Source organism: Nilaparvata lugens, chromosome 13 (assembly GCF_014356525.2).
Source record: "Nilaparvata lugens isolate BPH chromosome 13, ASM1435652v1, whole genome shotgun sequence".
Taxonomy (NCBI): domain Eukaryota; kingdom Metazoa; phylum Arthropoda; class Insecta; order Hemiptera; family Delphacidae; genus Nilaparvata; species Nilaparvata lugens.
This window is the reverse complement of record NC_052516.1, coordinates 4826790-4848039: the sequence shown is the minus strand read 5'-3', so window position 1 is coordinate 4848039 and position 21250 is coordinate 4826790. Positions and strand designations below refer to the sequence as shown.

The window sequence follows — 21250 nt, the reverse complement described above, 5'->3', positions numbered from 1 at the left end:
CTGATAAAATATTCAGATTATTCTCATCATTCCTAAAAATATATGGGATTTTATTTATTTAGCGCATGGCAGCATATATACACTACACATTTATAATCACAAAATTCGCAAAAAAGAAAACAATAGAAAATTCATACATAAAACGAATAAAAATATCTTAGTCAGTTTTGACCTGGAAATTAGAGGCATGCTTCCAGGGTATTTAAGTGAGCTATTGATGCTGGTTTAGCCACCAGGAAATCTTCCTGTGCACCCTTATATGTTGATCTGGGGCACTCTATATGGGATTAATTTTTATAATTGGATTATATGATTGGTTCCACATCTTAATTCTAATTTCCACTTCTTTTTTGCAGCACAAAATATGTCATCGTGACTTGAAACTAGAGAATGTTTTACTAGATGAGCATGGCAGTGCTAAGGTAAGCTATCAATTCGTGAGCAAAAGATAATGCATAGTATTATAGTGTTTCAAGGAACGAGTCACTAATTTCAAATTATTCAGATAAGAGACTGTACACTGCACCCTGTAATATCGTAATTCAAATTGCATTTTATGTTTATATCATTCAATAATTTCATTATGAAATTTGTTGGATAGTTAGCCATATTGTTACATGAGTTAGGGCCAAACCACACGAATAGTTTTTACAGGCTTACAGTTGTGTTGTGAGTGATGTTGTGGTACTTTTCCATAATGAAAACACAAATTTGAAATTGTGAACCACTTTTTATTATTATAAATTATTATAATATATACAGAACCAGGTTTCGTGGCTTTACCAGCCACATCTTCAGCTGTTTGTTTTGCTTGACATGCAGGTTTTTAACCTTACAGTTGTGTTGTGATTGATGTGGTACTTTTCCATAATGAAAACACAAATTTGAAATTGTGAACCACTTTTTATTATTATAATATATACAGAACCAGTTTTCGTGGCTTTACCAGCCACAACTTCAGCTGTTCTGGTTCTGTATATATTATAATAATTTATAATAATAAAAAGTGGTTCACAATTTCAAATTTGTGTTTTCTTCAGTTTTTACAGGCGTTTTACGACGATTCGGCAGAACAGGAAGCTCCGATTGGCTGATTCTCGGACGCCAACCCAATCAACCAATCGGAGAGCTTCATGTCCTACCGAATTGTCTCCGCTCCGTGTGGCTTGGCCCTTGGTGTCTAAGCCTACATATTTATTGTAATCAACATAAATAAAATAGTATTATCTAAACTTGTATTTGGTTTTATTCTTTTTGCTATTTTCAGATAGCTGATTTCGGTCTATCGAATGTATTCGATGAAACACATTTGCTGGGGACGTTTTGCGGCAGTCCTCTCTATGCATCGCCTGAAATTGTTAAAGGCACTCCCTACCATGGACCCGAAGTTGATTGCTGGTATGTCGAAAAAATTACAAAATTCACTCAAACTTGAGTAATTTTCTAGTTGTAATAATTCGAATACTCTTCAATCTCACTTATACTAGTAGTTCTGTGAACAGTAGACCTCACGCAGTATTCTCATCCACAAGTACCTGATTGAAACTATAGACCTTATGGAAATACAGCAATAGACTGGCTTCTCCACACATCTGTGTAATCACTTGTCAGCTGATTTATGATAATAATTCTATAGTCTGATTTTTACTCTAATATTCGCGTATGAAGGAGGCTCCTTTTTCCTTTTAAATTATCCTTGAAATGCAAAATTTCCAAAAACCTTTTATATACGTCGACGCGCAATTAAAAAAGGAACATATCTGTCAAATTTCATGAAAATCTATTACCGCGTTTCGCCGTAAATGCGCAACATATAAACATTTAAACATTCAAACATTTAAACATTAAGAGAAATACCAAACCGTCGACTTGAATCTTAGACCTCACTTCGCTCGGTCAAATATTACTTGTTACTAGTGTTGATGAGGTAATTTGAACACTTTCTTGATGACTTTTTTACTTATTCTTACTCCCAGGACGATTTATGTTCAAGTCGACGTTTGGCGTCCATAATTATCTTGAAGTAGCCTAGGTGACTTGAATACTTTTCAATTTCACCCGACACTACTTGTTGCTAGATAATAAATCTATTTGAACACTTTCTTGATGACTTATTCTATTCACTCTTGTCCAAGTCGACATATGGCCGAATCAACAATAAGCATCCTATTGAATCTATCCTGTCCTATCTCTTGATGACAGTTTGATAACTCTAGTCATCTATGAGTTATAGTGAGCTATAATGGTAGTGGAGGAAGATATGAGAATAGCGTGGCTGATTCTCTGCCTTGCCACTGCCTTCTACAGAGGATAGCTGATACCGGTTTATCTGATGTAATGTTATCTGTTCATTCTTGTTAAAAATAATCAGTTATATTTTATTAGTCAAGAAAGTATATGTGTCAATGATTAAATAATAAATATTTGCAATTGAGATTAAATAATATCTTGTTAGTAAATAATTATATTTCTACATTGTTGATAAACCATCTTACAACGTTGTGGAGCTAGAAAAGGATAGCGCTATCTGCTTTGTCGAATGATAGACAAGGATATCAACACCAATGATAATCAAAATATACTTCCATTATAACGTGGACCTCACTATAGCCTACAACATAGCACGCTTCTAATGGAAGTATTTGATTAAAATACTTCTAAAATACTTAAATTAGAACGTGCTAGCTTTGAGATAAGTATTATAGATGATTTTTATGTCTGATCAACTGATCACTGCATTATATTATTATTTGTTGTGGTTGCAGGTCTTTAGGTGTCCTCCTATACACATTGGTTTACGGCTCAATGCCTTTTGACGGATCCAATTTCAAAAGGCTGGTACGCCAAATATCACAGGGAGACTACTTCGAGCCTAAAAAACCATCTCGTAAGTTATATTGATATCATGTTAAATTTCAATGTGAAAAGATCTATACTCGAAAAGAGTATTATATAGGATCTCTAGTACCAAACCTTTTATTTTCTTTGCTTCCATGATCGGTTTCGGGTATTCATCCCATTATCAAGTCTCCAAATTAAATTATTAGTAGCCCTTCAGAGGTAAATAGAAGAGAATAGTGAAAAGTGTAAATTTAAAGTGTTGTGCTCACTATAACCTTGGTGTCCGGTTTCCCATTAGGGAACTTTGGACTATATATGGCGAGGTGGAACTACCCTTGGGTCTCCCCACCATTCAAAGCCATGCGCTAATAATAATAATAATAATAATAATAATAATAATAATAAGAATAGAATAATTTGAGAATGAATAGAAGCTTGTTGAAAATACCTTGGCCCATTTTTATAGCTTATCTAAAGTTATTCAATATCTTCAAATAATAATTCTCATTCAATTTGTATACTGGTATTCTTATTTAAAATAATAAATTATATTTTTATCGTCAAAAAATAATTATATCTTTCATTTTTTTTAAATACTTAAATTTCTACATTGTTAAAAGACGATCTGGCAACAGAGCAAAGCGAGAAAGAGATAGCGCTATCTGCTTTGTTGAATGATATACAAGGATAGCAATACCATTGCTAATAAAACACTGCCATTATAATAACGTGGACCTCACTATACAACAGTAGATTGATATTCTGTGTTAACAAACTGTTTGAAAGTTTGACATAAATTCTTCTCAGATTTGGGAAGTATGTCATTGTAGTACATAACTGAATAAACCAGGTATCTAAATTGTCTCATTGAAAGCTGTTTGGGTGTTGCCTACCGTTGGCAGGAAATAGTTCTTTTCATTTCTCTCAACTGATTTCAGTTTCCGATAGTAAAGGCTTCTGAACAGTAGTTGTAATCTCGCTGTTGTATTGTTTGGTTATTTTAGAAGATTTGTGTGATTTAAAATTTGAATTTAGTACGTTTCTTTTTGTGAAATATCAATAAATGAGTAACTAATGATACTTAGAATAATTACTTTGAACATGTGAAGTGCAGTTGTGCCTGTGATATTTTTATTGAAGAACTGTTCAAGTCTGAGTTATTGTTAGGTTGCTTATTCAAATTTCGTCAAATATTCTATTGAAATGAGGTAATGTGCTAAAGAAAACCATTTACATCGCTGCTCAAATCTGTACTTATAGAAAACCATTTATAATGATGTTCAAATCTGTACTTAGCACATTATTCTAGACTTGTAATTGCTAGTTGTATTTTCGCTGTGATTCTATTTTATAAAATAGTATTATAAGTTTATTTTTGATGTTTTTATTAGAGAATTGAATCTTCATTAGCGGGCAACAGTCATATAGCTTAATCATTTCTCAATTCAATTCATTTTATTAATGCTATGCATTGTAAGCTCTACAGTATTGACACAAGTCGCATTCAAGTTTTACTCTTATTGTCGTATTACCAAGGAAGTAGTAACACTTTGATTATTCATTAAAAAAAAAACGAAATAAAAGAAGTATTGAGCAAAATCCAGTTAAATTTTCTTGACTTTATTCTCTCAAGCCAGTCTTTTTTTCAACTTCAGATGAATAAATTATCATTTTTCATGGTAGTTTCTCATACTGTGCCGCTCATACACTTCCTAATCCCAATAAAACAGTAATAACAGACAGTAGTCGGTTTGAAATTTGTAACATAAACGACTTATACCATGGGATATCTTCTTGTGCCATATTATTTCTGTGGTACTGATCTGTAAAAAAAGAACTTGACGGAATACGTATTTCTCCAACCTTATCAAAATATATATTCGTATAGATATAATGGGGTCATTAGAAAGCCTTTCCTTCTGTTATTTCAACTTGTTTGAATTTGAAGATTTTTGTAAATATTTATAATTTATACCTAAATAAATGTGATTGTTTGACAGCCGCCTCGCCGCTAATCGCCGAAATGTTGAAAGTGAATTCGGCTCGACGCGCTGATATAGTGGCGATCTGCTCCCATTGGTGGATTGACAGTGGGGAGGCGGTGCCCTGCCTGGAGGTGGCCGAGGAGTTGGCCAATCAGACGCCAGTGCGTCTGGATCTGCTGCTCTCATTGGCTCCCGCTGCTGTTGCCGCTGCGGCCAATGAGAAGCTGCTCATACCTGAACAGGTGAGAAGGAATTGCCGTGATTGGTTACTATCATTCATAAATAATTGATAGAAGTTTGAATACAACACTATCATATTTCTTATACAACCATAGAGAAAAGAAAGCATACGAGGATATCCCATGGTATATCGCGTTTATAGGAATTTAATTTGTTGATTTCCTATGTTGAAATTGATTAAATGAAACTAGATGAATGATGAAATATTTTTAATGTTGGAATGACAAAATTGAACTCTGGATAAATATGGAAATAAAATGTTACAAGTGATAAACAAACTCTGCCGGTTGAAAACATCACAGGTGGCAATCATATGATTCGCCACACGTTTATGTTCTAAATTTCACTGTTAATTCAAGCCGATAGTCCTAGTTGTTGTTTTTGGTGAAGCTATGTGACGCTGGTAGTCTCTCATACTGTGCCGTTCTTACACCCTCACCCGGCCAATACAGTAATAATAGACAGTTTTCGACAGTAATCGGCTTTAGTTAACGAAAAATCGATTTGAAATTTGGAACATAAACGGCCTGTATCATGTGATATCTTCTTATCCTATATTTCCCTATGCTGGTGCTCTGATTAGAACTTCATCTATTTTCGAATTCATTTTATTAATCTACATTCTATCATAGACAAAAGATAGCATACGCTATCTTGCTTTTAAATCTATGCTTTTATTCATTGATTCCTCATTTATTACCATTGGCCTACGTTTTTACACTAACCATTTGTCGACCGACACTCAGAATTGTCCTCCGATTGACTGAGAATCAGCTGTTGATGAGAATTGTCCAATCGGAGACTCTGTTGGTGTGAATTAACCAGTCGGAGGGCAATATTATTCTGAGTGTCGGCTTATAAATTTCAGTCGACAATCGCTAAGTGTGAATGATATTGATGACAAGAATATAAAAACCATTGAATTCGATTTAAAATCCTCATCATAAGAAACAGTAGAGATGTATGATGGGATGAAAATCAGTTGCTGAAATAATTTCAACACGAAAGATTTGAAACATCAAATCACGCTGGTAGATCCGTTCAATATAACATTTTTGTAACCCCTCGTACAATTCATATTTCTTCCAAATCTTTGAAATCATTTTAAAAAATCAGGCTTGTTTGGTCGCAATTGTTTTACAAGTGATTTTATAAAGTAGGTAGTGTATAACATTTTTGTAACTGTAAGTCCAATTTTTATCTCATCCAAAAATCATTGAAATATAATAAGGTTTGTTCAGTCGCATTGTTATTTTATAAAGTGAGTGTCGTTGAACGAGGATAGCCTCATTCATTTGTTACAAAATGTTTATTGTAATTTATAATTTCTCTGTTAGGAAGAAGAGGCGGCCCCAGCTAGTGAATGCCCAGTGAGATCTCATTCTCTGGGTAGTCTTGCGGTCACACAGCCTATTGACTTCCTAGCTGAGGAGGCTCAACGGTCTAAAAGTAAGTGGAAATCATAAAAAATAGACTACCATTTCATCTTTCAATCAGAATTTGAATTTATGTCGAGAATAATACATCTTAAGCTATACTTAATTACTGTTTTCTTATTGATTTCTTGATCTCCACAACATCAATATATGGGGAGGGTCTCAGTTCATCAACTGCCTATTTGAGATACTGAGACAAGTGGAAAGTTGAGCCGTTTAGTTCGTCAAGACTTGAATCATAATGTGATCAAACCTAACCTAACCTAACCTAACCTAACCTAACCTAACCTAACCTAACAGCATCATGTTTACGTTGGTCAGCTACATCGTTGACTCTATAGTGAGGTCCACATTATAATGGCAGTGGATAACGATAGAAGAATAGCTATGCCGATTCTCTGCATTAATTAATTATATTTCTACACTGTCAAAAACATAATTGGCATCGTTGTGGACCTAGAAAAGGATAGTACCACCGGCTATGTCGAATGATAGACAAGGATAGCAAAACCAAAGTTGATCAAATACTGTTATTATAACGTGGACCTCACTATAGTTGGGGATTAGTGAGAATAGGTTAGGGAGAAGTTAGTTGAAGTGGTTAGGATTTTTCTTTTAAATGATAATAAATACTGGTATTATTTCCTTTTTGTATAGTTGAGAAGTTGATATTGTGATATTTATTCATAATAAATAAGAAGACTAAAAAAATTGTCGAAAACCACAGATTTTATTGATAGTTATTATTATTATTATTTTTGAAGGGACGGATTCAAGGATCCAAAGGTTCAAAGAACCCCACACGTCAACCGAAGCTTATTGTGTTCCCAAGTAGTAGGCAAACCAATACCTATGTCCTTTACAAGAACCAGGAGTTTTTCCCTATATGTACGCTCCATTCATCACCTGGTTGCAATCCTTTTTGAAATCCAGTTTGATATGCTTGGCAGTCTCTTCAGACTGATTAGTCCTCGTAACCTACGTGAGTTCCACTCCTGGCCTTCTTTGAAAGTCCTTCCGCTGAGGAAGGAGTGGCCAAGTTGCCTCTAGGGCGCCTGGCCACCCTTGACTCAGCCTCTTGACCCACATTTGTGCCTGGAGTTTCACCCATCTCTCTGGTCTCTTGGGTTTTTCTTTTCGCCCCTCCGAAACTGCCCTGATTGGGCAGATCCCGTGGGTTTGAAGGCAAGGCAACTTCTGGAGTTGCCTTGGGGGGTCCCTTTTAGTCGCCTCCTACGACAAGCAGGGATACTGTGGATGAATTCTGGTTTTCAACAGATTCTTGAGTACGATGTTCGACTCAAAGCCCCCCCAACCCACAGGGGGCTATTGATAGTTAGAAAGACCGGTTTCGGTTGTTACACCATTGTCAATCTGTGATAAAGTAAGGTTAGGTTATAATAAAATGTGTAGTTTTTGACAATTTTTTAGTCTTCTTATTTAATACTGATATTATTTGATAGTGTTAGAATCGAATATATGAGACTGTATCCACTGGACTTTCTCAAAGCAACAAGAAATTGATGAACTGAGAACTGGACTTACTGAAGTTGCCTACCTGGACCAGCTATTGGTCAACCAAGATCTCGATGAAATGTATGTCATCTAATATGTTTTCTACATAAACTTTCTTTGAATAAAATTAAAATTTGATGTAATAAAGACTATAAAAATTATACAGTTTTACGTTTTCCGTTGCAGAATCCGTCAACCCGAAACAAGACAGTTGAAATTTGAGTTGGGTGTAATTATAGAGCATGTAAATGATAGCCTATATAATTTTCCGTTTTCCGTTGCAGAATCCGTCGACCCGAAACCGGACACAACAACTGAACGCAGGAAAGAGCGTTCGAAAAGCAAGCGCCGCGAACGCTCGTCGAGTCGCAACCGAAAACGGGACGAATCCACACCGGAATCCGACTCTTACACTGAAAAACCGCACCGAAAGTCGTCCAAATCGAAGAAGAAACACCAGAAAACTGAGGAAACCCCGAAGAAAATGGACGATTCGGCGTCGACTATTGCTGATGAAAGTATGGGGGAGGTGAGAGAAGTTGAGAAAATTGAGGAAAAACAAGAGAAGATGTTGGAAGACGATTTGAAAAATTCGGAAGTGGCAGAAATTTTGCAGACTATAAGTCAGTTGGAGAAGGATTATAAGGCGGAGGACGCAGCTATTGAGAAGGGCGAATATTCGTTGGATGACTATAGGATGGAAGAGGGGGAGAAGGGGAAGATGATAGAGGAGGCAAAGGAGGAGGTGAAGACAAATGAGGAGGAGAAGAAGGATGAGGAGAAGACAGTTGAAAAGGTGAGTAGAAGATTGATTGTGTTGGTGGCATAAATTGGGTAAATATTGTAGAATATAATTTTATTTTTATATAATTGAATTTGAAATTTTCCGTTGAACTATCCTATTCTACTTGAAGAATTAGTAGCAGGAGTTGAGTGAAGGTGTGTTTTGGTTTGTTTTTAAATGACGTTGTCGACCACGAAAGGATGATGTATCCCAATCTGAGATATTGGGTGGATTTCAATTTGTCTAAATAACCTTGAAGATTCTATTTAATTATTTTTTAAAGCGGGATGTCAGGTTTATACTTAGAAATGGCAATACGTTGATATTTGGAATGTTTTTATTCTTAGATAATAGACACAAAATAATAACGAATCTATTTGACCAGCTGATTCAACATTCAGCACATTTGAAATTTGGTCAATATGAATGTCATTAGACAACAATGCCTGTCATCGTCGATGTTGTAAGTTTATGCACAAATGAAAACCCACCTTAAATTTTGGGATATAAATTTATAGTGATCAGGAAAACCATTCTTTGAATTATCCTCCTATTTCACTTGAATATTAATTAACAATTTCACTTATAATTTTTTATAGAGGCAATACAGACAACAATCTTACCTAATAAAAAATTAGATTGTTAAATTTTCTGGGATATGTAGGAAAAAAAATGTTATTATCTGCACTATATTGGATATATACCTCACTTCTAGACATATAAATCTATAATATGCCTATTTACATAGCCAACTCTAATACACCTCTGTATTAGAAGTGGCTATGCTATTTATCATGCTCAATTAATAGGAATTCCTGTGAGAAAACAACAGGATCACTGTTCTTCCCTTATATGCTAGCAAATCCATGCTATTTTTACATCAATTTTCACTTTTAGAATCTAGAGAACAATTTCTCAAATTAAACTCATTGAGGTTCGGTTCCCATCTAAATTTTGACGCACAGGTACACATTACTTGCATGGACCTGTCAGAATGTAGCTGGAAAATGAGTAAAACATGAGAAAAAACATTTTTAAAGATCATCTATAATCTATCTTCTATATATCATCAATCTATAAAGATCATCTATCTTTCATGTAATACTGTATGTTTATTTTTGATCATAAGTTTTGTTGACTTTTGAGATTGTTGTGACATTTCACAACGTTGTTTTTATTAATAAACTATCTTGAATTTGAATATATTATGCTTTCTCAAGTATTTTCGAGTGAATTGCTCAAATTCTCTAGTAATGTGTGGCTTTTGTATGTTTCAAGGAACCTGACAAAACTGAACCTCAACCTACCACCGAACCAAAACCACCCAAATCAGAGACCGTCAAGAAGGAGACACCGTCAAAGCCAGATGACGACAAACCGTCAAAATTGTCGTCATCAAAACCTGAAGATGACAAACCGAAATCGTCGAAGCCGGAAAACGACAAAGTGAAACCAAAACTGGACGATGACAAAACGAAACCTTCAAAAGCGGACGACGACAAACCGAAACCACTAATGGAACGCCGCAAGTCGAAAATCTTCGAGACGGCCGAAAAGTTTAGCCAGCTGCAAGAAAACGCCGCCTCAGCGAAACCGGTCGCTAAAAAGGTTTTCCTGCCGGGTGTCAAAGTAAGCGACGCCAAGCGAGCGTATGAACGCAAGTCGTCGTTAGCTTCTTCGACGTCGATGGGCGTCGTACGTCGCGGATCAGTGGCGGACCAGTCGCAGTCGCGTCGCGGATCGGTTGCGGATCAGTCGCAGTCGCGTCGCGGGTCGGTTGCTGGTAACGATCAGTCGCAGAGCGATTTCGATCGCAAGTTTTCGCTGGCGTCGACGGTGGCGCTGAATAAGTTGGTGGAGGATGTGGAGAAGCTGGCCAGGGCTGAGGAGGAGAGGGGGAAGCGGGAGAAGGAGGAGGAGGAGAAAGTGAAGGAGAAGGTGTGTATAGTCCAAGTAAAACTATAATAAGGTCCACGTTATAATGGCAGTACTTTATTAACATTGGTGTAGCAATCCTTGCCTATCATTCGTCAAAGCAGATAGCGCTATCATTTCTCACCTCCGCAACGTTCTCACATCGATTTCTAATAATGTAGAAATTTAATTAACAAAATATTCAATCACTAAATTTATTATTTTATCATTTAAAAATATAGATTCTTTATGAACAAAATATGATGGATCTTTTTAAACAAGAATGAAGAGTTAATATTACAATCAGCTATCCTCTATAGAAGGCAGTGGCAAGGGTGAGAATCGGCAACGCTGTTCTCCTATCTTTCTCCACTGCCATTTTAACGTGGACCTCACTATAGTTTAGTTGAGTTATACTTACCTCACTATAGTTGAGCGTTTCTACATTGTAGTAATATGTGACTTTCTCAAATTTCCGATTCAACCACGGATGTAAATGTATTATTTCATCCCCGATAGAATATAATTTTCTTCAGTGAGTTTCACGTTATAAAGTCAGCACCTGATTAACAATGGTGTTGCTATCCTTGTCTGTCATTATGCAAAGCAGATAGCGCCATCCTTCTCTAGTTACGCACAGCTTCTAAATTGTTTCCAGACTATGTAGACTACGTGACTAAGTAGACTATGTAAGATACTATATTGAGATTCACGTTATAAAGCCAGCACCTGATTAACAATGGTGTTGCTATCCTTGTCTGTCATTAGACAAAGCAGATAGCTCCATCCTTTTCCAACTCCAGTTGGTGGTTCAAGTCTAAAATTATTTCATCCATGGATTTCAGTTCCAATCTGTAGTTGAAACAACATGTTTCATAATTAAAAAAATTGCTTTGTAATTCTAGCTGATCGTTTATTAAATTAGAAGACAATTGATTTACACAAGCAGCAAATTAATAAATGCAATACCTTTTGATTTAAATGATAAAATATCAAAGAAGAGCATAACGGAATGAATTAAAGGTGAATATTTCTTCACTTTAAACCTAGCATTGTGATTTGTTTTTTTTTCTGTTTCAGTTTTCAGTTTGGTATTTCTCTATTTCTCTGAATTCTGACCTTTTATAAATTATCAATATAGGAGTGAATTATTCTACTTTGGACCACATTTTTAGAGTATATTGATTTAAAGTATATTTTGTGTCTACTTTTGTTATAAAGCTTTTCGTTTCAATTTCCAGTTATTTTAAGGATTTTTTAAGCAACTCTCACCAGCGGGCAAAGATTTTTCTTTTTGCTGGTGATGCCTAGAAATTTTATAATTGTTTTTTTCTGCTCTCATGTATGTGTAATATTGTACTATGAACATTTTATTTTTATTTTTGCTCGTGTATGTATGTGTATGAGTAAATTATTGTTTGTTTTCTTTTTGGCAATAAATGAATTTGATTTGATTTGAAATTTGGTTCAAATCTCCAATTTTTCTATTTTACAGGCCGAAGAAAGCAAAGAAGCGAAACAGAGCAAGGAGGAAACGGCAAAACCGGTGGAAGAGAAGAAATCGGCTGATAAACTTGTGGGAGAAGAGAAGACAAAAGCTAAATCGTCCACGCCAGAAAAAGCCAAAGAGAAGTCGGTCTCACCGCCTGCAGCTGCCAATACTCAAGTCAAGAAGATACAGAATGCTATTCAGGTACTTTGGATTCTACTTTACTTCTAGTCTACTGAACTTTATTTTTACTAGCAGGTAACTACTGCTTTATCGTAAGTATTTTGAATCTCAATAGAGATAAGATAGCATAAGAAGATTTTCCATGGTTTAGGTTCCAAATTTCAAGCCGATTTTTGTTCACTTGAGCCGATTACTGTCGACTTCTGTCTATTGTTACAGTTTTGGCTGGATGAGAGTGTAAGAACGGCACAGTATGAGAGACTACCAGCGTCAAATAGCTTCACCAGAAATAACTACGTGGACTATCGACTTGAGTTAACAGTACAATTTTGAACATAAACGCCCTATACCATGGAATATCTTCTTAGGCTATCTTTTCTCTATTATACTTATTGAACAGATTGTTTTCCATGTTTGTTTTGAATAACTCTCAATTGCTAGTTCAAATATATTTTTTGTATTATTCCATTAGGGTTTGATTCTATTTAATAATTTTGTTTTCAGGTAATTGGCAATGCTATTGACACAAATAACGGTGAAAAGAAAGCAGCCACCCTGCCTCGTAGAAAGACGTCTAGGGCTGAAATCAAACTGACTACACCCAAGTAAGTTCTACGAATTTCTCATAGTTTTCTTATAATATTCGTCCATTCACACTGTTAAAACGTTTCGTTTAGCTCTGCATATTATCAACCGCAACTTCAACATAATTCCCGTATTCGAATCACAAATTAGACAAATCAACTGTCAGCTGGATTGTTAATTGCATGCAGTTAATAGCTCAATGCAAATTGACATTTTTTGAGTAAGATGTACACTGTTCACTAGATGAAAATAAAAACATTTTTAATTTTTATCTCTCTTGATTTTGAACAGCTTTCAATAGAACGACTGAGTATTAGGATATTAATCAGCGGCATTTCAAGTTTTCCAGCCCGAAAGCTCACTCGTCTAAATGATATTGTTAGTTGGTGTATAAGTGTAAGCTATATTGTTAAAACTTTGAATTAAAACCACTTTTGAATTGGGAACACCTAATTTTTATCAGTGACGACGTCAATTAACAATTGACCTGGTGTTAGTCATCTTCAAGCTGGGCTTTCGTTAGTGCGTAAATGCCGTCGTCGACCACGACAGGGAGAGAATCTCAGATTGGGTAGATTTCAATTTGTCTAAATAACCTAAAAGATTATGATCAATTATGTTTTAATTGGGGAGGTTGAGTTTATACTTTTAAATGACAATATGCTGATACTATTAAGCTGCGGCATTTACACCAAAGTTAAAAACAAAATGTTAATAACTTAATCCTTATAGATTCTATTAGATTGAACATAACTTATCATACACATGATAAACATATGTGTTTGTCAAGTTTCGTTCAATCTGATAGAATCTATAAGGATTAAGTTATTAACATTTTGTTATTAACTTTGGTGTAAACGCAGCATTAGAATTTTTTAATTCTTGAATAATAAACACAAATAAAAAGTTATTTGATCACCAGTTTTAGCAAACAATATGAACGTCAACAATGGTTGACGTCGTCGACTGCGGAGTTTTACGCACAAACGAAAATGCACCTTCAGATTGAGTAAACTGACTCTTTCTTCAAGGTTAAAATCGATTCACAACACACTATATTGTTATTTATATGAATTAGATATATATTGTTAGTTATATACTATTGTATAAACCACCATACGAGTAATCTACACTAAATAAGTGAATGAATCTAACCAAATCGAATACTTTGCAGAACGGCGAAACCAGAATACAGAAGCGAAGTGGAGCATATGGTAGCTGCAGCTCCACCCCCCACTCCACCCAGCGTGCAGCGTTCGGAGGTGGTGTTCCCAGTGGCAGCTGCTTCAACGAGTGCTTCACTCGGGGCGCTTGTTGCACCAGTATCTGCCGTTGCAACCAGTGGGGCGCATGCTGCAGCGGCGCAACATCCCGTGCGTAGCAAAACGTTGCCTCCCAGAGATGGAGGAGCACAGAGGGAGGTAGCACCTAGAGAGGGATCAGTCACGCCCAGAGAGCACATCATTCCGATTAGGTTTGAGGCGACGGGAGACGAGAGACCGCCCCCTGCGGTGAAAGCGGTTGAGAAGCAGAGACCGGTGTCTAGGACAAATTCTAAGACGTGAGTATTGCAATCATTGAATTTATCTCCTTAAGTAGGTTTCACATTAGTCAAGTTTTACACAAGAGTACTATCAATCTTTTATTGTCAAGGAACATAAAAATGTTACAAACAACGTCATTTTCTACAATAGCTTATACAAAGACCGTCAATACAATTAGTAACAGTGGAAATTATGCAATATTATAATAGCAGACACTAAGACGACCAACACCATTAACAATATATCACAGTCAGCTTTGGTCAGACAAAAACTCTCACAGAATACAGACACTTTTCCAATAGCAAATACCTCATTTGAGTATTGAATTGTGGAACGTTCATCGTTCGAACGTCCACATCAAGCTCATTGAATAGCTTTCAAGAAAAACTACATCAACAATACACATTTAACCTCTCTATAAACTTCAAAAACGAATACTAAAAATAATAGGCTTCAAGGAGAATCAATTCCCCACGAACATTCTTTTCAAGGACAGTAAAGTACTGAGTGTAAGACAACTCTACATCCAGGCTATCATCACGCGAATGAGGAGAAACAACGAACACATAAGACTGGCAGATCATAACCATCAAACAAGGCAGAGAAACACGTATTCAATAGTACCAAGGATGAACACTACATTTGGGCAAAGAAACTACACATATTTGGGACCAAAAATTTATAATTCAATACCAAGTTACATTAGGGAAGAATTCAATAGACACAGGTTCAAGAAAAGTTTATTTTCCTGGTTGGTTGATATTGGAGTGAAAAATTGTGAAAATTTAGTTAGACTGTAAATATTGAAACTATTTATTCTTCATTCCACTATTTACTGTTTTTCATTTTTCTAAAAATAACCTTTCTTATTATTATCCTTAATAGAACATTAATATTTATTTACTAATTCCATAATTTTGTTTGTTTGTATTATACATTTTTACTAATTTTATTATAAAAAACTTTAATCCCATATCAGTGAATGAAGTTTGTAAATGGTAATTATTACACGCAATAAGCAACTAATTACTTATACCCCAACACATATAATATATAGTGGGGTGTATATTTATTCATTGAAATTATCATTTATTCATTGTTGAAACACCGCTGATTTATGTAGTTATATTACAATACTATATTATCAATATTCTAATGTTGCATTCAATCTTCATTGTAATTAATAAGTTTTCATAATATGTGAAATTTGCTGCATAATTGGCTGTTGTATTGTAATTTATTGTAGATTCGTGTATGAACCAGAATGTATTGTAACTTACTTGAATAAATAAATTTGAAATTTGAAAATAAAGAAGCATTGTCAGCTAGTAAAGGCGAATCACTTAGGGTATGATCACATTGGATGAGTGTATGTAAGTGCACGTTAGATTATGCATGAACCGAGAAACGAAATCCGGAAACTCTCATTGAAAAACCTTGTGACTTGTCTGTAGCAGCTCACACTGAACGCAACCAGCAAGTGCACTCGTTTAATGTGAGTGTTCCTATTGCTCTTTCCACATTTTGTTTCTCATCTGCACGCTTGGTCATGCATAACCATGCTTGCACCTGTACATATACACATCCAATGTGATCATACCCTAACGTAACGTTTCATCGTACATTTTCGACTGTAAAACAACGGAAGCTACGTCGAAGCACTGGCGTTAATGTTAAGGCTTTGATGCTGTACAGTCAGTAACTTACAGGTTACAACTAATTTCGTGGCCTCTACAACCGTGAACTTGACATTCAACGTTAATTCATTCCACAAGCTACCTTCCTTTCATTCATAATTAGATTTACAAGATGTAGTTTTCTTTATTTTCTGTCTGAATTCATTTTTGTCACCAGTTCAAATTTCCTTGTAGATAGTTCCTTATTTTTATAATTTATTGTTATTGTATTTTGTGACCAGCCTGTCACGCCAGAGCACAGCTGATTCAGACTCTGGCAGTGTGGTGAGTCAGGGAGAGCCTATCAGGAAGTCACCTCGGGAAGTTATCATCCCGATAGCCGTAGAAGGAGGTGGATTTGTCACGCCTAATCTCGAGGCTGTCAACCGCATGAGGTAAGTTCCAATTCAATTCATCCATTCTTGCAAGTATTTGATACAGAGAATAAATTAGTTAAATTAAATCGTGGAGAGAAGATAGCATACGAAGATTCCATGGTATAGGTTGTATATGTTCCAAATCTCATGCCGTTTTTGTTTGTCAACTTGAGCCGGTTACTGTCGGCTACTGTCTATTATTACTGCTTTGTTGGGGTGAGAGTGTAAGAACGGCATAGTATGAGAGACTACCAGCGTCACATAGCTTCACCAAAAATAAGTACTAGGACTATCGGCTTGAGTTAACAGTGGAAGTTGGATCATAAACGCCCTATATCATGGCATATCTTCTTGATCTATCAATTCCCCATGATTAAATCTACTACCGTACATTAAATGAGTTGCATAAATCTGATAAATTCTTCATATAAGTTCAAACGAGGGTTATTTTTTCAACCTCCGATCACATATCATAAGACACAAACAAGAGGAATGAAGGTGATTTTTACACAGTTGAACAGCTTGTTATCTCCATCAAACGCTCTGTGATCGGTGAGGCCAGATCGTCAATAATTGTTGTCGAGTTGTAGGCCAAGGAACATGATCTACTCAATTCAGTCTCCCGCCTAGTGCTAATTGCGTAGCGTTGTTCTTTTCTTGTAAGCAATACTTTAGCATAAATTAACCTATCACTGATTAAAGTTGATGCAGAAATCGTCAGGTTAGGTTAGGTCAGGTTAGATTAGGAGTGATTTTATCTTCACTTGTTTATTCATAGCCAATAGATACAATATTTTGTGCGTGAATGGTGTTGGAAAATTAAAGACGTCAGTTGAAATGACTTCCGGAAACGTTGTGATCCATCCACAACTTGGCCTCACAGTGCTGGTGCAACCACACGGCTTCTCCAGTAAATCAAATGGGATAATTTCTATCTCTCGCCATGCAAACCTGACTTGGTCACTAGTAACTTATACCTTTTTCCCTAACCCAAGACATGATTGGTGGACAGCACTTCCAAACTAACGAGGAGCTCCAAAACAACGTCATAGACTATAGACCATGAAAAGGATTTTAGTAGGCTTGCTCACTTGTATAATAAATGCTTCAATTTTTACGGCAATTAAGTTGAAGAATAATCATATAAGCAAATTATGTGTAAGTAAGGCTCAACTCACACTTACGCGACTCAGGTCGAGAAGAGGACCGACTCTAGTCGAGAGCATGTGTTTCCAAATGGTGACGTTGCGGAGACTAGAGTCGACTGGTCTGAGTGTCACCATTTAGAAAGTCTTTGGAAAGACATTCTCTCCACTAGAGTCGAGTCTCTTCTCGACCTGAGTCGCGTAAGTGTGAGTTGAGTCTAACTGTTAGTCATGAAATTATTCTCTTAGATACATTCGTATTTTATATAATATGGCCAATCGGGGGTTGAAATTTAAACCATGTTCAGCTTTACCATCAATCATTAATTTATCAATATAATTATTGCAATGATCCATAATGTATATCATATTGTATTCAATGATCTGTAATATCATTTGTATGATGGAATTTGTCATGTAAGCGATATCATTGAATAAAACTTGATTTGATTTAATCCGAAAGAGGAAAACTAAGCATAGCTTGTACTGTTCCTCTTTCAAATTTCAATCGTAATAAAGTCATTATTTTAATGAATAATTGTGTATCATTGTATCAATAAAGATAAAAGTACAATAGGTTATGTGTATGTCACGCACTTCACTTCTCACTTTTGACTTACTGAAGGCCAAAGTCATTGTCCGTATGTTTGTATGTTTTACAGTAACTAAAGAAACAAGTGAAACTTTTGAAACAAAGAATAACTTCTGAAAGAATTGTCTCAACTTCAAACTTTGAACATGTATTCTTCGATCCTCTCTACTATCTCTTTAGTAACGAAGCTACTTATTATTGTATTTGATTGATCTTAATTTATTGCATTTTTATTCTGTTTTATATAATTTATCTATTTTTATTCGTGTTAATTGCAGTTCGCTGACTGAGAGTGATGACGAGTCGTCTGCCCACGGCTTCAGTCTGCACAGCACACGGCGACCGCACAAGCAGCTCGACACAGCAGACAGTGTCAGCTCTGACGAAGATGACGACAATTTCGAGATTCTTACCGCCGAAAGTCTCTTCTCAGCGCTACTCTCCAAAGTCAGTCAAAGCTCATTGTTCTTATTTCATATTTATTATTTATTTATAATGAATAGCAATACATACTGTATCGATAATTGTCTTACAATAAACTCAAAAATATTCAAAATGAAATCAGAAATCACTAGCATCTAATATTGTAAGAAGTGTTATCAAAGTACTTGTACACATTCAAGACCTACATAATCAATAACAGAGACTTTTATCCTTCAACATTCAAGACACTATAGTTAGGTCCACGTTATAATGCCAGTGTTTGATTAGCAATGGTATTTCTATTCTTGTCTATCATTCATCAAAGCTGATAGCGCTATTTCTTTCTCGCTTTGCTCTGTTGCCATATCGTATTTTAACAATGTAAAACGAATAATTAACAAAATACTTCATCTTAATTAATGATCAATCAATCAATCAAATTTTATTTATTCAAGTAGTTGCATATAAAAGACAAGCTTCACAACATTGAATCGTCACAATCAATAATAAATACAGAAAGTACAATATTGCAAGGAGGAGACGTCAAAGAAAAACACCGCCTTCAGAAGTACCCCCTGGAAGAAATCGAAAAATTTTAGTTGATTTAATTCATTATAATCAGTGATCCATTATAATTCAGTGTATTCATTATAACAAAGTTAATAAAAAATATAATTTTTTGCTTAATAAAATATAATTGATTATTTTAAACGAGAATGAACAGTTAATATTACATCAATAAACCTGTATCTGCTACCGTCTATAGAAGGCATTGACAAGACAGAGGTTCGGCAACGTTGTTCTCCTATCTTTCTCCACTGCTATTATAACGTGCACTTCACTATATCAAGGCACTTTTCTATGAGCCATATTTTTCAATTCTGCTATGAATTTGTGAATTGACTGGGATGTTTTCAAACTCAATGGAAGAGCACATCTTGAACACTTCTTTACCAATGTAGTTTGGATTCAACTCATAGAAGATTTTTTGGTGCTGTTCTATTCTTATCAAATTCCTTGAACGAGTATTATGATACTAAATATTATAAAATATAGTATTATGATGTAAATCCGCACAAAACATATAACTTTTTTTTGAATAAACTGAACATTCAATTTGTACGGTTCGACTTTAAATTCTTCAGATGTTTGATTATTTTTAATCTTATTGTGTGCTCTCATTTATTTACTAAATGCTTCAATTCTAATTCAGATTATTGACATTATAAAAACTACAACTAACACTTGAGTTCAGGGTAGCTATTAAGATTTATTTTAACCTCCTTGCATCGATTCTCGCTTGGGAAAATGAAATTTTGAATATAACTAAAATCTACACCTAACTTAGGATTTTAGTCGGGAGCAATTTTTCTAATAATCTTGCTTCAGACTGACATAATATACCCTGTTGACAAAAGGCCCTTGCCCATAAATCCCAGCCTGAATTCCAAAATTGATAAATCCTTGTTCACCCCAAATTGGTGACCTCTGGATTGCATTTCAGTTTATTGTAATTTTTGCAGTCGTTCGCACAGCGGAGGAAAGACGTTATATCCCGACTGTCACCTGACAGTCTGCTAGGTCGTGATTCGTGGATAGGTGATAAGGTAATAAAAAAATTGAAAATCCTGGAGAAAATTAAAGTGAAGTGTTGGAAGAATAATTGGTTGTGGTGAAAAAAATTGCCATAAAGGATACCATCTTGTATAAAAATTTGTGTGATTTGCGAAACAGCCATCTCCCAGATTTTGAAACATTTTTGGAGATCGTCAACCCGGGTTTGAGTTCACGGGGGCTTTATGTTTTTCTACCTTTATATATATTTTTCCAAATTACACAATATTCTTTGCCATTGTACTACCATTTTTACCGTTTGTCATTTTACCATGCTTTTAAGTTTTATCCCAGATTATTTCACGTTATATTAAATGTTTACACATCTCCAATTACTCTATCTCCAATTTCCACTACCTACCCACTTTCAATTCCCAAAACCTGATACTTATTAAAGACTCCGAAAATGGTATACAATCATACATTTTCGGTAAGGAATACTCTTATTTACATAAAAATGAAAAATCCAATTTTATCATGATTTCCATCCATAATATTGTTGCTTTGTTATTGTCAGAAATTTCCTGAGAGACTGGTTTGGATTTGGTTTGAAAAAGTGCTCTTCGTATTCTAAATTTAAAATAAAAACGTTGTTCTAGGTTTTCCAGGTTTTGCTTAATAATACTGCAAATAAACAGCTACAGTTTTCACTTCCTTAATATGTTATTTCTCCTACCCTTTTACAACTATTTTTCTCATATTCGACTTTTTCCACTGATTGTTTTCCAACTGTTGTTCCCTTATTTCATTGGCACTGTATTGCTTTTTTGTTCACTTTGCACAATTTTACTGACAAATCGGAAATTGAGTATTCTCTCTTCTTGAGTGTATTGTATTCTCTCCTATTCGATCCTATTATATTATCATGTCCACAGCTGTTGTAAATTATCCACCAATAAAATTCATC

The 21250-nt window shown here is 35.2% G+C and overlaps 2 protein-coding genes across 8 annotated transcripts in view; both read left to right on the top strand.

Moving 5' to 3' along the window:
- Positions 1 to 21250, top strand: part of LOC111056978 — a 486313-nt gene that overhangs the window by 244891 nt on the left and 220172 nt on the right. The window lies entirely within an intron of this gene.
- The window catches only part of LOC111056982 (titin homolog), a 52687-nt gene that overhangs the window by 7905 nt on the left and 23532 nt on the right, over positions 1 to 21250 (top strand). For all 4 annotated transcript variants that reach the window (XM_039439617.1, XM_039439619.1, XM_039439620.1 and 1 more), the window contains exons 6-17: positions 357 to 422; positions 1268 to 1398; positions 2766 to 2887; positions 4842 to 5068; positions 6404 to 6515; positions 8302 to 8813; positions 10080 to 10739; positions 12211 to 12408; positions 12892 to 12992; positions 14147 to 14533; positions 16435 to 16587; positions 18585 to 18753. In XM_039439617.1, the coding sequence (XP_039295551.1) occupies positions 357 to 422; positions 1268 to 1398; positions 2766 to 2887; positions 4842 to 5068; positions 6404 to 6515; positions 8302 to 8813; positions 10080 to 10739; positions 12211 to 12408; positions 12892 to 12992; positions 14147 to 14533; positions 16435 to 16587; positions 18585 to 18753 (2838 nt within the window). The remainder of the gene's footprint in view (positions 1 to 356; positions 423 to 1267; positions 1399 to 2765; positions 2888 to 4841; positions 5069 to 6403; positions 6516 to 8301; positions 8814 to 10079; positions 10740 to 12210; positions 12409 to 12891; positions 12993 to 14146; positions 14534 to 16434; positions 16588 to 18584; positions 18754 to 21250) is intronic.